The sequence below is a fragment of the Amia ocellicauda genome, chromosome 18, assembly GCF_036373705.1.
Source record: "Amia ocellicauda isolate fAmiCal2 chromosome 18, fAmiCal2.hap1, whole genome shotgun sequence".
NCBI classification, from domain to species: domain Eukaryota; kingdom Metazoa; phylum Chordata; class Actinopteri; order Amiiformes; family Amiidae; genus Amia; species Amia ocellicauda.
This window is the reverse complement of record NC_089867.1, coordinates 12,085,774-12,103,160: the sequence shown is the minus strand read 5'-3', so window position 1 is coordinate 12,103,160 and position 17,387 is coordinate 12,085,774. Positions and strand designations below refer to the sequence as shown.

General features: G+C 39.0%; 1 protein-coding gene across 3 annotated transcripts; it reads right to left on the bottom strand.

Annotated features, from left to right (window-relative positions):
• Positions 1-1,586: 1,586 nt before the first annotated feature.
• eomesb (eomesodermin homolog b) lies at positions 1,587-9,129 on the bottom strand. 3 transcript variants are annotated; one of them, XM_066691078.1, is made up of 8 exons: positions 8,980-9,125; positions 6,570-6,755; positions 5,700-6,416; positions 4,218-4,372; positions 3,832-3,953; positions 3,259-3,417; positions 3,077-3,138; positions 1,587-2,887 (listed from the first exon to the last, which is right to left on the bottom strand). In XM_066691078.1, the coding sequence occupies exons 2-8, from the start codon at positions 6,605-6,607 to the stop codon at positions 2,140-2,142; spliced, it is 2,001 nt and encodes a 666-aa protein (XP_066547175.1). In that variant the 5' UTR covers positions 6,608-6,755; positions 8,980-9,125; the 3' UTR covers positions 1,587-2,139. The 3 variants fall into 3 exon arrangements, with proteins under 3 accessions (XP_066547175.1, XP_066547174.1, XP_066547176.1); XM_066691077.1 differs by lacking the exon at positions 8,980-9,125 and adding an exon at positions 7,146-7,329; XM_066691079.1 differs by lacking the exon at positions 6,570-6,755 and having other exon boundaries at positions 8,980-9,129.
• Positions 9,130-17,387: the final 8,258 nt, after the last annotated feature.

The following is a 17,387-nucleotide window of genomic DNA, read 5'->3' as shown; positions in this document are numbered from 1 at the left end:
ACGTGAAGACGTAGTTCTTTTTTTTATCAATACGCTGATGCAAGGGTAGGATTATAAGTGTATAGAATAAAAGCATGATTATAATTATTCGAGACACGATGTGCACTTTGCTAAGTGGTGATCTTGGTTGCATGAGAGGAAACGGAGGCAACAGGCTGCAGTGCGAAGAGAAGCAGATATTGACCGATAGCACCTTGCACGACCGCACTGAGCAGTGAGTTCAATTTCTTGAGAAATGTCACAGGTTCAAGAGACGCTGGAAGGGACCGATGAAGGTACCAGACGGGGCGACCGAGGCAGCAGCAACATCAATTAATTAATTAAGCATCCTGTGCCGCCAGGACCCGAGAGACACCCGGAGCGATGTGCCGGTTTACCGGTTTAAACCGATTATCCACCCGCTTAATGCCTGAAGCGTCCCCCAGGCTTGAACTGCACCATAGCTTAAATACTTCACAATCAAGGTTAGTTTAGTCTACAACAGTGTTTAAACATCAAAGACACCATGCGAATCACTAGCTTGTTTCATTTGTACTACTTACTCATATTAAGGCATATATCATATCGAAATATGTTGCCCAACACACTACCGATAATAACTGCTGCAGTATAACGACCTGTCCAACACCAGCCTGTATTGCACACTAAATAGGCATTTACAGTTCAATCCACCACTCAATGTGCTGGTAGATTGATTTCAACCAATGGAAACCAGGCATCAAACACTGGCTTTTCAATTGCAAATTGAGTGGGAGAAAATTTACAAAATTATATATATGCACACACACACACACACACACAAAACACGTCTGTTGGATCGTCGTGGATTGGAGACGATGTTGGCATTATATGGTACTCCCATTATGGGCAGAATTTGCGAAACAGACATCAGGTTCACGTTGCCAGTACAGTATTAATTAAACGCACACAAAATGCACCTGCCGGTTTATTAAACGTGTAGGCTGACCGGTGGGGAGCAGGTAAACATGCTATAGACGGCGAGTGACGTCATATGGATTGACACTTGCGTGGTTAGTGGGTTCAGACGAAACCATGACAGCGCACACATGGGAGCAATACACTGAGCCATGCACGCATAGCCAGGGGTTAAGAGCAGCGGATGTCAAGTGGAGCAGACCGTACAACACCAAGGCCTACCTCATCTTGGGTTTCATTAAGTCAACCGTTTTCCGTGGTCTCGGATTGTTAAATCGCAGTCCCATCAGTACAACCTACACAGTCGCATGGCCTGATCAACACGATTTAGTACAATACAGGTAAAAGTTAGGGGCTCTTAAGGAAAGGGTAAGAAAAAATTAATGCATAAAGATCATGTTGGGCAATATGCATACAAACCAATGAATGTGCTAGAAAAGAGAGAGGGGAATGGGTGGAGAGAACTGTCAGCACAGTCATTTTGTCACTTGTGCTTCCAGAGAACTGCCCAACTGTGTGGATGGTTGACATTTATAAAAGATGCAGTGGGTATACAGTTTCAGAGTCATACTGGATGTACTCAATGAAGCCCCCCCCTATAAATAATTGCACAAAGCCTTCCAGAATATAAGAATGACATTTATAATTCATCCATTTAAAGACATATTTAATGCTGGGTTAATGACTGCAAGCTTAACCATATAAAAGCATTCAAAATGTGAAATGTTTGATTGTCCAAAGCCAGAAACCAAAAGCACTCTGAAAAGCATTTTGTTTTATTACCCACTTTCAATAGACACTGCTATGTAGACATTTTGTACAAGATACCTCACATACTACAGTGCACATACTGTACATTAAAGATTGCTTTCAATAAATAAGTAACAGCATTGTAAAAAAAAAAAAGTAATGTAATGCATGCTTATCAAAAAATAAATGTAAGGGAGTCACATTAGGGGCAGATATCAGTACAACTGTTGCTTGGAACAATCAAAAGCTTTGGCACCTTCAGTAAGAATTACACACAACAGCACATCTCTGAAGATGGAAGGTATATATATATATAATTATATATATTATATATTTATATATATATTTATATAAAATAAAAGGTGGGGGAATGATACTAATGAAAAACCTGAGCACAAAAAAAAAGTAACATTCAAGCATTCATAAAATAAAAATAAACATTGATGCAAGATTTTAAGGGCTTGTGTAGAAAGCATAGTAGCCCATGCCCTTTGAGTTTTCCTTGCTGTACTCATCAGTGGCTAAATCCTCACATTTGATGGTTGGCGAGTTTTCCGTGCTCGAGCTGCTGGGGGATACCCTTCTCCTCTTGCAGACCATTGAGTAAATGCCAGAATCCGCAGAGTCCAGGGATTTTAAGGAGGGAGAAGTCTCAATCCAAGGAGAAGTAGAGGTAGTGTTCTCTTCCCGCAGTTTATCCTTGCTGGATAGGTGGTCTTCCGGGAAGCCAGGAGGGCTGGGCCGTGGGGACCAGGGAAGGCCGGTGGTCATCTTGCGTGGATATGTGCCTCTCGATCCCCACCCAGCCATGGAAGCAAAAGCAGAGTCTGGGTAGTAACTGAGGGCATGGGATGTTTGAAGGGGCAGAGACTTAATGCTATAGGGCAGCAAGGTGCTTGTGGAGTAGTCGCCCTCATAAGAGGTAAGATCCAGCTTATTGGAGCCTGTTTGCTGAACAGGTGTAACAAACCACCTCTGTGTGGATGGAGCACCTGGTTCTTCAGTCTGTGGGGACAGGATGCCATTAGTTTGGGGCACAGTTCTCTCACCGTTGTAGAAGCGGTTTTGGGGAAGGTTGTTGACAAACTGATCTTGGAAGAAAGGCTGCATAGAGTAACGCGCTCCAGGCACAATCTGGTGGGAGCGCGGCGAGTCAGTTGGAGATGGAGTCAGCCGGTCATTTTCTGGAGCGGTGTACATTCTGTGACGAGAGAAAGTGGACAATGTCCCATATGATTAACTACCTGTATAGATAAATAGTCAAGATGGGAACAGTCTTACAATATGAAATGTAATCTGAGCAGACATGTAGCCAACAAATGTAATGTGGAAAATATGAACCAACAGTATTTTGGTATAATTGCATTAGGAAATGGGAAAAAATACTTACGAGTCATAGTTGTCTCTAAAGCCTTTCGCAAAAGGGTTGTGATCGATTTTAAGCTGTGTGATCTGCAACAGATAAAGCACATAAAAATGTAAGTCACAGGACAGGGGTGGGATTGACTTAGTTCTTGATCATTACAAAAAACAAAAACAAAAAAAAAAAAAAAAAAAAAACCATCTGCTTACGTCTGTATTCTGGTAAGCAGTGACCGCAATGAACTGCGTCTCCGGAAAGGTGAAGGTTTGTGTTTTGGACTCATTGCTCATGTCTTCAACTCCATCTTCCGTGACTTCAACTATATGAAGCCGTGGCTGGTATTTGTGCAAAGACTGCAGAACGATCATCTACACAAGATTGGGGGGGGGGGAAATCCAAATGAACCACATTAAAATGTTATCTCGTACTACCACCCCCCAATGCAACTTTACAGAAGCTACAGGACTGGTAAAAGCTACATTCCCAAGCACTGAAAAATAATTAAAAATATACATGCATGGAGCAGCTGTAACCTAGGCAAGTTTCATTTTGCAATCATAAGGGATTGGCAAGAAGTTAATTTTCCAGTGTCATCTGTACTCAAGCTGCAATTACAGTCACTTTGCCAAAGTGGAGCATGAGGAGCACTTTGAAGAAGATCTCCCTTTAGACATTTGCCCAGGTTCCCTCACCCACAGGCCCAATAGAAGATGCAAGAGCTTTATTTACATACTGCAACGACTGAACCCATTGTGCATGAAGCAAAAGGGTGTCCAACTCACCTGGGTGCTGTTGTTATTTGCCCCTTTATTATTGGTCAGTTTCAGTTTACCAAAGGAGATCTCCTGCCTCATCCAGTGAGCTCCGGTGTTTGGAGATTCAGGATGGACGTACATCTTGTTTCCTTGAGGAAAAGAGTGGGAGAAGCCAAATTAAGAAAGTGAATTGCTTTGGTCTATAAAATTCAGACTTCTGCATGGTTTGCTTCAGCACAAATTTAAAGAATTCAAGCACATTCAAAATGGTCACTACTTATTTGGCATCATCCATAAAGCTGATAATTTGTGTCCCCCCCCCCCCCCCCCAGCTTATTTAAAAGTAGAAAACTCACTTGAATAATATGCATTAATCTTCGAACATGACTGACTGTATTGTTCATTCTTCATACCTTGCATATTGTTGTCCGCTTTCCCGCAGGTGACCCACTTTCCTCCCTGGAAGCGCCAGTGGTTCGGATCAGCCAACACCACCTCCACGAACACATTGTAATGGGCCGTAAGGTTCAGCCCAGTGATGTTGAAACTGAGGAACGGGAACATGCGCCTGCAATCCAAATTACAAAACCATTTAAAAAAAGTAAAAATATTTACCGCTAAAAAAACAATTCAATTATCCAACGTTTTAAGTGAAATTAGGCAGCTAAAATTAAATTAAAAAAATGGTATCAAATTTTAAATGGTTTTAAATTTTTTAAAGTGGATTCTTTGTTTTTTAAGTTTAAATCGTGATATATTTAAAAATCAATCAAATTGTGAAAGGTTGTGAAAACTTTCCTTCAAGTGGGTTTATACAATGTCGAGGGGAAACAAAACAAAACATTCATTTCGAAAGTTAAACTTTGTGACATATTGGAAAGACTTGCATTGTCAGTATTGTATTTTCTCTGAAGTTTCGAATTTTTTTGTTCTTTAATGTTTTAGAAATGAAAATGCGCGTGCAGTGATGAAAATTAAAGTGATCCTAAAAAATAAAATACACATAAATATACGTATATATACACACACACACACACACACACACACACATTATATACACATTTTTTATATATATATATATATATATACACACACACATATATACACACACACACACACGTATGAATTAGGCTACATGTTTAGCCTACACTCAAATTAAAACCTAATTGTTAGAAGAGACATTTTATAATTTATGGGATTAAAATGGTTAGAATAAACTATAAAATGTATCCTATTAATTAGTAGAATATTTGAACATTTGAAAATAAATCTAAAAATAAGTTGTAAATCGGCTGTTGTACAAATTGTGGAAGAACTAATATTTGTAAGAACTAATGCCTTTCAATGTAATTAAAGTAAATGTTTCTATTTTTCAGGTTTATTATACATTTGGTCCGAGCAGAGGTTTCAGTTGGACATTTAACCCCACATTGTTTTGAAATGGCATTAAACGAAATAAGACCAACGCTTTACCATTTACTGGGTACATTCTATACATCGATATCCAGTTCAGTGTACATTTTGCATGCTAAATAACTCGTATAGAAAGCAGTCCGTTTATTACATTTTAAAATTCAAGATTCACAAACCAAGACGTGTCAAACAAAACATGGGTATTGCAACTATAAAATAAATTCAAAATCACACCCGAATTGAAAGTTAAAGAAATTCTGTACGGTTCTAGTTTCACCACGAATTATATTCGCTTTGGTTTGTATTTTACATGTGCTATTAATTTTAGCATTTTCAAAACATTAGCAGAAACAATATATACATTAAATAATTCAGTTAAACCGATGACAACAAAATGTATGCTTTCGCAAATTTAAGAGCACGTTAAAGACTTAAAACACTTGAATGTGACCCAAAGTTGCTGGGCTTTAAAGTTCACTCACCGGCCCTGCTTGGTGATGATCATCTCGGTCTGATGCCGGTGAAACTTGAGCCACAGAGGCCGGTTGCAGAGGTAGACCTGCGCCCGCACCCCCGTGCCCGTCCCCGGGAGGGAAATCGAGCCAATTCCGGAGCCTGTTCCCGGGTAAGACGGGTATAGACAACCGGGACCCTGTCCAAACTGATAACCCGACCCAAACTGGCCCCTCCCGGAGCAAACCGCGGATGAAAACCCGGTGGGCGGAAGGACAGATCCATAATGCAGGGAGGCTGGGTACCGGGAGCCGCTGGGCGCCGCAGCATAGACCGCCCCGGGCTGCCCGGCGTAGGGGAACAGGGCGCAAGGGCTGCTCACCTCCGAGGCCTGCTGGGCGGTGGAGGAGAGGAAATATCTGTCGGAGCCCAGTCCGTCTAGGTTATAACGACCGGCAGTGGACAGGTCGTCTTCGCCCGCAGCTGGGGAGCTCTTCCTGGCGTCTGGGGCAGCTTTGGCTGCAGGGAAGGTCTCACTTTCGCCCTCGCTGAGCATGGTGTGTCCCCCGCCGGGCAGATACTTCTTGGGTCCACTCCCGGGGTCAGAGTCCGTCTGGTCCACCTCCTGGAAGTCCAACTGCGTCGATCCAGGGCTGTTGTGATTGCTTTCGGACGAGGAGAGGTTGTAGAAAGTCTTGGGTAGGTTGATGGCTGGGCTGGGCAAGATCGCCTCTCCTAACTGCATCCTTTAAAGCAACAAATAGAAAATGAAATGCCACCTAAAGGGTCCACGGATTTGGGCAAATGCAACTAGATGATGCAAGTGGTGTGCCGTGCGAGAAGGCGATTTATCTTCGATGCATGTGTAGATATAGGCAATGAACCTCCCTGCTGCTCACCAATAGCTCTGAACAGCCACACCTCCAGGGTTTATCATCTGTAAGCGATGAACTGGGTCCAGGGTGCTTATATATGATCGCCTTCTTCACACTCCCAGTTTCTGGAGAGCGTCATGGGAGGGGCTTTTTGGGATACCCATGGCACACATCCCCAGCCTGCCCTGCCCATTGGCCGACTCTGCTGACCTTAATTGAATTAGACATTTACCAATTAACGCAAGTCACTCTAAAACCTTTAGTGGGACTTTAGAACTCGCCTTTAAAACGAAATATCCCGATCTTCCCCCCCATAAAACATGTAATTAATACATTGGTCGTCTTAAACGACACGAGTGAAAGGTATACGTCCTCTTTTTTTTATAAACTAAGATTTAGAAACGGAATAGGATTTGGGGTAGCTAAGTGAAAACTGACACGCAGCGTTGAAAAGGAAACATTTGAGGTTATTCCAACATAAAATGCATGCCTATGTCACCTTCATTGGATTTAGTTCTCCGAATGCATTTAATGCATGCCAATTCTAGAGTTCATCTAAAAGATACGCTGCGTGAAAGGGAAAAGCTCTCCACCACTCACCTGAAAACGCAGCCTGAAATACTTCCCTGCCCGTCGATTTCCAGCTCATGTAAACACGGTATTTTGTCGCAGTTTTGTGTATTGACGCCAGACGCCTCTTATTTTGACCCGCTAATATCAAGAGCGCATCTCCACTCCATTAACGAAAACTGGTTTCCAATTAGCAGCCAGTTACCGAGCTTCTATCCCACACGTGTGCATGAGGGATACTCTTCAGGGCTTATTAATTAATTAACCCTGGGAAGATTTTAACTATATGTGTAACAAATTACTATAGCCTATTATTATTATTATTATTATTATTAACAATAAAATTATAATTATTAATATTATTATGAATAATGTTATTATTATATCATAATGATATTGCTGTCTGAAACACAAAAAGCGATATATAAATGTAAAGATTAAACCCATTCATACGCCTTCGTCGCAAAAACAATGCAGTGTCGCCAGTCTTAAATATTAAATAAAGTTATCTATATAACTGGTCACAAACGGTATAGTCCTCATGCATATACTATATGTATTCTAATTAAAAATAGCACAATTTTCTAATAGCAATGTAGCTGATACACACATTTTATATATATATATATATATATATATATATATATATATATATATATATATATATATATATATATCCCGTTCTTAAAAATGCAATGCAATTATTTTAGTATAGATGAGGTGCTGGCGTCTGTTTTTTTGCGTCTCTTATCGAGAGTTGTGCTCATTCAACTTGACTAAGCAACCAATTTTTCGAAAAGTGACTGTAATTTCTTTTTCTTTCTCTTGATGCTCTCGATCACCCTTTTCTTGTAAATCAGATGACAATTTGTACTGATTTGTTTACAAGGAGTCCACGCACCGAGAGAGGCGTGAAGCGCGCGCCGTGGAAATATAACGCCCGTGGGCTCGCGCTCTCTAACACCCGAGAAGGTGTCTCGCTTCTTTATTTCAGGTTCTCCCTTCGCTTGTATTTGATGAGGGATGTGTGCACTAGAGCACTCGGGGTTTCTCTCCTTGCTTTCATCCCTTAAAGCAAGGACACAGTCAGACATGGTCAACGGCAAAACAAACGGCACCACTTTGATTTTCTCTGGTGCATTTCGGACCATCAGCTGTTTTTTTTGTAATGCAAGTGTAATTGTTTGTAATGAGAGTTTGTAAAGTAATCGATATATACACACACATACATAATCTGAATGCATAATCAAATGTATATAATTAAGTGCACATCAATAAACAATATATACACACACGCATATACATATCCATATTTGGAATGCATAATAAAACGTCTATAATTAAGTGCACATCAATAAACAATATAGCTGTCCTACACGTGGAATAATAAGTAATTGAATGTAAATGTACTTTAGCCTGTCTGGATAATAATCACCCTAGATGGATATAAAAAATCCCAGCGGAGCGGCCTCTCCGAGCAGAAGGAAAGCGGCCCATTATTTTTCCGTGTGAAGGAGCCTGTGATGTTCAGGAGACTGACAGCTGGCCAAGGAGACGCAACATTATTAAAACAGCTATCATACACACGCCGGTGGTACCGGGCTAGGATGAAGCTTACCGGCACCCCGGCACCCCTCAACCAGTTACTCCACTATATAGTGGACCCTGCTTTTGATAAGACCCAGTAAGGCGACACGTTCGTAGTTGTTAAGTGTTAATAAGAAAATATATTGTATAGTGTTCAGAATTGTCAACAGTCTATTATGTTATTCATGCTAAAATAATGCATTTTTTTTTTTATTTTGCACTGTGGTTTCAACTATCAACTATAAAAACGACATGCAATTTTATAAAGCATACTTACCAATGCAGTTCTTCATAAAGTCTACTTCATTAATTGGTTCAATTAAATGTGTGTTTTTTTTTCTTTTCTTTTTGCAGTTGTTTAAATTGTAATAAGTTCGTCGGTTAACACAAGCTTAGATATAGCTGACTCTGTTGCACAAACAATTGAAAAGCAACTTTCTCTTGGTTAAGAATTATAATCTCTTTCCGTTTGGGTGGGAAAAGGACTGAGATCCAGTCTCTTTTATAGCGCTCTCTTGTGCTAAGAAAGGGCAATGCTTCAATGCAACACATTCACATTAGCTTGTTTGTCGAAGTCAGTCTTTAAGCGTGCTTTGCGAATGGGGTTTAAAAGGTTTTTATGTTTATTTACGAAGTTAAATATTTAAAATCGAATAAATAAATTATTATTATTATTATTATCATATGATTATTGTCAGTGACTGCAAATAAATCAGTTATAAATACCTGTCAATGTGGTACACAATTCGTGTTCAAACAGGACCAGATTGTAATGAAATGAAACACATAATAACAAATATTTGTGAACAATATATAATAATTGTTTAATTGACTACACGAATTCATTGGTCCTGTATTAGCCATCTTTTCATAGAGAAAAAGACTGCAAACGTGACACTGCTGACAGAGTGACCACAGGACACTTTATTACTTATGACATGGAGACCCTCCTTAAGAAGGTTGTCACCTTTTCAGTTAGGGTAATTCTGCACACTTCCTGAGATGAAGTTTGACACCCTTGACAATTTCAGCATGTTTTTTCTTCTGCTGTCTTGTAAGATCACACATGCACCCACGAATGCTGAGGTCCAGAACATGAATGCCATCATTTTGAATTGGCAACTACGCACAGCTCTATACACAGCTCTGGAAAAAAAATTAACGTTGATTTCTGAACTTGGAGTGGTCTCTTATTTATTTTCCAGATCTGTATATAAAGTAAATTTAAGATATTTAAGTGACTAAACAAAACATTTTGTAAAAAGCTTTTGTAGGAAGTAGGGCATAGTGTTTTCATATTAATATTTTCAGTACCAAAGTGAATGGTATATACAGCACCACTGAGAAATCCTTAATCTTAATAGAGGATTTTTTTAATGCAACATACCAATTAACCTTACCCAGTCTTGCGAGTAAATATCCAGTGAGCAGTGTACTCACAGTAATGTAATGGTGGGGTTACAGTCCTGGTGAAAGATTACGTCAGATCATTGCACTAAAGAACTAATGTGAGAATACTTGATGACATTTGTCTCTGTAGTCACATATTGTATGGGAGCTACACATAACACTAACTATTGTAAACAGCCTCCCCTTATCGTGGAAATATGATCATCCTCTCCTGCCCATACGTCTCACCCCACCTGCAAAGATCTCTCGGGTGGTTTCCAAAAACATGGATGGGTACTGATAAAGCAATCTTCTAAGCAATTTTCTTCTTCTTCTTTTTTTAATACCGTGAATTTTGCACATTGACCAAAATCAGTATGGCTAGCCTCGAGTTTTTATTTGGTATAATCTTTTTAAAGGCACTTTTGACTAGACAGGCTTTTTACACTGTGTTTATGTGTTTACATCTCTGTGAGAATGCCTGTGCATGCCTAAATATAAACTTGTGTACCCAAAAAAGACAAAAAAGTCAGCAGACATTTGCTCAGACATAAACACAGAATCTGTAAGTACTTCTCCATTGCTGGGCACCACAATAACTGTTACCATACTTTAAAAAGATGGGTGGGGGAGGGGGAGGAATTGGGGAAAACAAACAGAAATCTGTTAAAAGCTATAGGAGGTAACACAGTTGGAAGTGAATTGTCTCATGGTGAAAAAAGGAAATAAAACTCTCCCCACTGGGTGGTACACAGACTTCTGGAGTACAGTGCTCAATGACAATTATGGCTTTGGTGAACTGGGACTTGTTAGGGCTGAGTGATTGTCCATTTTGGATGTGGGTGTTGTGCAGGGGGTTTATTTCATTTTCCCTCTCAAGCAAATATCCATAGAAATCTACCAGGGAGTTTATAGAAATATGTACACGTAAGAATATAATGAGAGGAAGGAGAGCAGAGTTCAAACTGGGTAACTCAAAATCAATACCTCGCTTTTAGACTCATATGGGTCAGTCCATGAGGGATGCCGTCTTAAATGTTGTTTTTTTGTCTTTTAATTCTCTGAGGCCTTGGTTAAAATGAAAGGGCTACTGGAAAACACTGCCTTACCTACCAAACCATGTCAATAGGGGAACAAGCATTTCTTTTCTGGTGGAGCCAAGAATACAACTTCAGAAAAGGCAGTTGGATTCTTGTCATCTTTAGCTATTGATTGATTGTAACTGTAATTGTGATTGTTACTGGCTACTTCCTGATTTTCTGATGCCGAGAGATCATAAATCAATAGTCTACTCTTGAAAGTATGTGCTCTGCTGTGTGTTTGGAAACCTTAGGAAACACTTGAAGCTGTTTTACAACCTTATATCATATATATAAGGTTCCATGTTGTATTAAAGCCAGGTCACAGCATTATACCAGCAGTTTGGACAGCCTGAGTCAGTTGCTACTTAACACAATGAACCAGGACACTAAGCATGCATAATAGGCAATTGTTATTGTTGATCTATTCTGTTACTAAGTGGCTTCATTTGAACACTTTGTTTCTTTAACACCCTGGATGTGTCAGTTACCTGGGCTGTATTTCATGCTGCACATTCTTACCGTGACTTGCAGGCTCTGCTTGTCCTGTTTAGAGGTGCCTAAAAGCTACCCAGCTGCCACAGCTACAGACACACTGAACTTTGCATACCCTTTCAAAGACACAAAGATATACAAATTGAGATATTGATGATAATAATAAAATAATAATATTGATAATAATAATCTTCACAAATAAACACACTGTAGAGTGGTGTTCCTCTTTAGGTAAATCTGAAAGAAATTATGTCCTGATCATTAAACTTGACAATTGGACATATTTTTGTTTTAATTTTGTAGATGGAGCACATCATGATTCATAAGCAGCGTTTTGATTGATAAACGTTTAATCAGGTATGTCTCAAAGAGAGGTTTCTGGGAGATAATGCCTGTTGTATGTTTAATTCTACAACTCTAAGACTTATAAATCCGTAAAACCCACTATTCTTTCAACTCTCATATTCCTACTCCCCCCAGTACAATTTATTTGTTTTTTCTCTCCTTTGTTTCCTCTTCTTCCAGTCAGAAAAATAAAAAAGACTACTTTACGCACTCCCTCTGATCATTATCCCAAGTGGTGGGATTTATGAAATCCGTAAAAAAAGAAGCGTGTTTGTGACATTTAGAGGAAAATAATTACTACTAATGAGAAGATTGGCCAGCGAGCCAATATCAAAGGTACAGACCTGTAGAGACTGGCGTCCCATGACCTGTCACATCACACATCCACAACTAGACAAGATGTGACAATAAAATTTCATTGCACCCTGAGCAGCGGGCTCCTATACCCAGGAACCTCACCCCCCTACCTTGTATATTGAGACTATCATATCAGTGGGGTGACGTCTGGGGCAGAAGCACAGGGTACAGCGCCCCTAAGGTCAGCAAGAGAGTCGAGAAAACATGTGCAGTTACCAACACATAATTTCATGCAGGGTCTTTGTACAAATGCTTTGTTTCTCAAATGGTCTATTGATAGCTGTCATTCATATTCTTAGTGAATTCTGATTCTACATGAATTGGTAATATCCATTGATAAAGAAAATCTTCAACCCAGCACAGGTTTTATGATTCAGGGACAGAGTTTTGTTTAACATTGAGTTCTGAACTTGGAGTGGTTTCCAGAGCTGTATGTATATGTGTGTATATATATTTATATGTGTGTAGTTGGCTGTCCCTACTGTGTGGCGCACTGTGACACTAAACTGTATAGACTATATATGCGTGTATAGATTCGATTTTAGCCATTTGAATCCGAAAAAAAAAAAACTGATTTATAGAGCAGTTACGCTGAAATTCACGGCAGTAAATATCTTCTCATAAAGGAGCTCTGTTTCTGACCTGTCAGCATGTCCCTTGACCACCTATAAAAGTCTCAGTGTGTTTAGGATGACCTTGGATGGCCCAGGGCCAGGGGTAGCACGACAGGGGAAGGGAAGTCTTACCATATTGTTGTCAGAGTAGATAAGCAGCAGAGCACATGAAAGGGACTCATTCCAGGTTTTATGGGCCAAACAGGCTGCAGCAGCCTTCGCTAGCCACTGAATTCATGTACCCCACTGCAAGGATTAATAACTCCGTCTCATTAGTGCATCCCTGCACCCTAGACCCCTGGCGGGAGGGATGCTGGGAAACGAACCAACTGCAGCATCCTAGGCCCTGCGTTCATCAGCCAAACCTTTTGGTCTTCGTGTTTTTTCCCAGGGAAATTTCCATAAACATTTTAACATCAAGTCTCTCTCTCTCTGTCGGTCTCTCTCTCCCTCCCTCCCTCTCTCTCTCTTTGGCTAGGTGAGGAGAAAATAAATGGAAGCAGGACACCCAGGTCATTGATTAGGTGAATGCAAAAGGTTAACCCTGTCTTTCATAGCCAGGTAGGCTCAGCAGGGAAACAGCATATTCCAGTAGCACACATTGGTCACGGATCACTAACAGGTTCACGATTTGGAACGATTTTAGGATTCTATGATTTTAAACATTACTAATATTGTTCTGCAAAAGGAAACAAATCCTGTATTAGGTTAATATGTTTATTAGGCTTCACCAGAAAGATAAATAGAACTGTCTAAAAAAATAATGAATGTGAATGGAATTATTGGAATTATAGTGTCACACGCTTTATACTTGTTGTTTTTGAGTCATTTCTTCCCTTCTTTAGTTGATCAAAGCAGAGAACTAAAAGATAAAAACACCTAATCACACATAATAGATGATAATGATAATGCATACGATATAAGTATCACACTTATTATATAATTAACTTCAAGTAATAAAAAAGCCGAGGTCCGCTGAACAAGTACTAATGGAGAATTGAAGACTGCTGAATATATCCTAAGCTCCCCATCTATTAGAAACTTAATCATTCACCAGTAGCTGAGTTTCTGAGGCAACTATGCTCTTCCTCAGTGCCTGTCCAGGTAACGGCAGCACAATGACATTAATCAAAATCAAAACATGTTGCCCTGCATTAGCTTTGCTGGCAACATACAGCAGTAGGGAATCAAAGTGGCACAGTCCCAGAAGCAGGACATACTGTGTTGCCATGTAGTGCCTCAAGGAACTCCTAGCATGCTACTTCACATTTGTGTGCTTGCAAAAATAAAAAACATGTTCAATTGGAATATTGATTGACTGACATTCAAGGCAAGATGAATATCATCTTTTCACCTGATCAAATAAAAGTGTGTGGATGTTGCTTGAACTTAATCCCTACAACTGCCACCCTATTACTGCGTTCCCCAACCATTATGCCATGCTATCGGGCATTAACTGAAATCCCAAACCTGTCTGCACCTTATAAACAAATTATTATTAATTAAAGTCATAAGTCATAAGTCAAAGAATAATAAAGTTAAAACAAACTACATAAGATAGATTACATGAATACAATTATATTAAAATAACTAATACTATTGAAAAATCTAAACAAAACAACGTGATACTAAAATTAGAAGTATGAATTGGACTAAAGCAACTGTGACATTTTTTAAAAAATGTAATCATAAATTGTTCTGCAAAATCTAGGTCTGCTAAGGAGCAATCACGGTGTTTCTGTTATACTGCACAATAGAAATTCAAAAGCTACAGCATTTAAAAAAAAACATCTGTTTAGTTTTTCATCCCGGGAAACACAAGGCTTGAAAAGTAGTTTTTCTGTTCTGTGCGTTTGCATACAGATAGAACAGTGAGGGTAAAATGGCTGTGACTTCAGTTTTTATCAGTCACCTAGTGAGGATGCTAAATATGAATGGAGGCCAATTAGTGATTGGTAATGGTTTACAAACCTCAAAGAAAGGCTAACTTGAAGGGAGGAGGTAGGACTCTGTTAACACCTGCTAATGGCCCATTGCTATTGATAAAGCCCTCTTTTCATGACAAAGAAATGCCACAGAACACATTTATAGGCAAAACGGGGCTGAGGTTGACTATAGTTGCCACAGTCTCAGTTATATTAACACTGTCCATTTTTTGTCTTGTTTGTTACTTTGTTGTCTTTTTTTGCTAACACTAAGTAAGCAGTTACATATCTGTGTAACACCAGGCAAACCTATTTGTGGATCTATTTTACTGTTATTAAAAGCAATGGTTCAGCCAACTACATGCAATTAAATACTATGCAGATCTTATTAATTTTAGACGGACACTATATAGCATTAGGTCCACCCTTATTTAAAATTAGAACTTCGTATAAAACAGAAAGAAAGATGATATGATAATAAGATTAAGGAGAATACATTATAGATTAAGTAATTCAATTTATGTAGTCTCCTCCTTTGTAGTAATTTATGTGATAAATATAATCTATTGTACTTACATGTACAGGAGTACATAATATGTATTATTGAATGGAAGCCAGACCCAAGCAGGTGAAAGAATATGATGCATTGATTCTGGTAACCTTGAATTATGTTCTGCCTTTACACCAGTACATCTAACAATCAGATTGGATGCACAGAAATATTTCATTTGCAGATGGTTCACTTGTAATGGATGTAAATGCCAGATTGCATAAACATACATAACACTATTGGATGGTTTTACACTTTTCCACGGGTAAGCTCCACTGAGGCTCAGATAGAAGTTATTATTATTTTTTACTTTTATGAATATATCCGCTTCCTCTGCCTTATTTCGGAGTATCTCTCGTCAAACACATTGTCAGTGGTGATGGTATAATCCACAGGAAAGCTCTTTCAGAATAATAATTCAGATCTCAGAACAACTGTTTATTGTTCAGGCTGAAGCCACTAGCAGGGATGACAATAAGGATTCGTGGTTTTCATATCCACTGAGATGGACTACGCATGCTGCACATTGTGTGCTTTTGATCCAATTACCATTAACCATTTTTATAAAAAAAATAGTATTATACCATACCAACAGCATTATATTGAGAAATAAAAAAAATGATTTGTGAGCAGAACTATTGTACCAACTCTACACTAGCGTTAGGAAAAAATGTCTTAATTAAAAAAAAAAAAACTACCATCACATTGCTTTTCTTTTTTTTTTTTAAGTCTGCTAACATATTTTATATTCATAAATATTTTTGGTATTCAATATTTTCCATAAGTCCATTTTGCCAGACAAAACAAAAACTATATGATGTTATAGGTGATGTAGGTGATGCAGGTGACATCTGCAACAGACATTCAAATATATTTTGATGCTAGGGTCTTTGATAACCTAACATGTATGCCTAGCAGTTGTTTTGAAGATGTTGTTGCTGTTTGGGTTCAAGAAGACAGATAGCAATCTTAATGCAAAACACACGGGTCGTTTTAGGTAATGGAAAAGTCTCTGACATTGTTTTTCTCCCACTGTGTTTTGGAAGTTTTCCTCCTGCGGCTGTGAAAGAGATGATCCACCAACTGAAGACTGCCCCCATTGACGCGTCATTTTGGTATGATAGCACAAACAGGCCACAGGTAGACCATGTGTTAACTGCATCTCCTGCTCTTGAGTGGGGGCCATTGTGAGGCCTAATGAGTTTCAACTGTTGAAATGCAGTCTGCCATTTGTCCAGGAACAACTGTTGGGTTTATTTGCATTACATTTGAATTCCTCTGCTTTGTGTTGGGGAGAACAAGATCAGGGGGGCATTGATCTATTGTTAAAGTTCTGAATGCCTCATAATTGACAGATTAAAGCCCCGGGAACATCAAGTAGAAATGAAAAGCAAGACAGCATCAATAAGAACAACAAACCTTGAGCGAGGCACACTTGTTCTCCAAAAAGCAGCTCAAAGCTAATTGAGGTTGTAATTGTTGGGATTTTGTAAAGTTAGAAATGTGTTAAAAAAACAACATTTTAATGATATTGAGTAACCACTGGTGGAGACCACTCAGGATGTGTCACATTGTTAATAATTTATTTTATTTTATAAGGTCTAATTATATAGTAAAAGATAGTGTCTTGCCATAAAATGGACCACAACAATTTACACAAACCACAATGCTGGTTATATGTTGGCATTCAATTATGAAATAAAATATTGTTTTATAATTATTCAATTAAACCCGGCTGAAGTAATTACTCTAAAAACTGTCTGAGTTCTGCTGATTTGTTACTTCTAGACCTAGTCCATTTTAATTGTTTAATGAATACAATGTAAGTCAATTAATTCAACCCAGAAATATCTCAATCTGCAGTACTCCAGTGGTGTGCACTACAGTGACACTCCACTCACTTCTGGTCAGTGGGTTTCAGGTTATCAGCT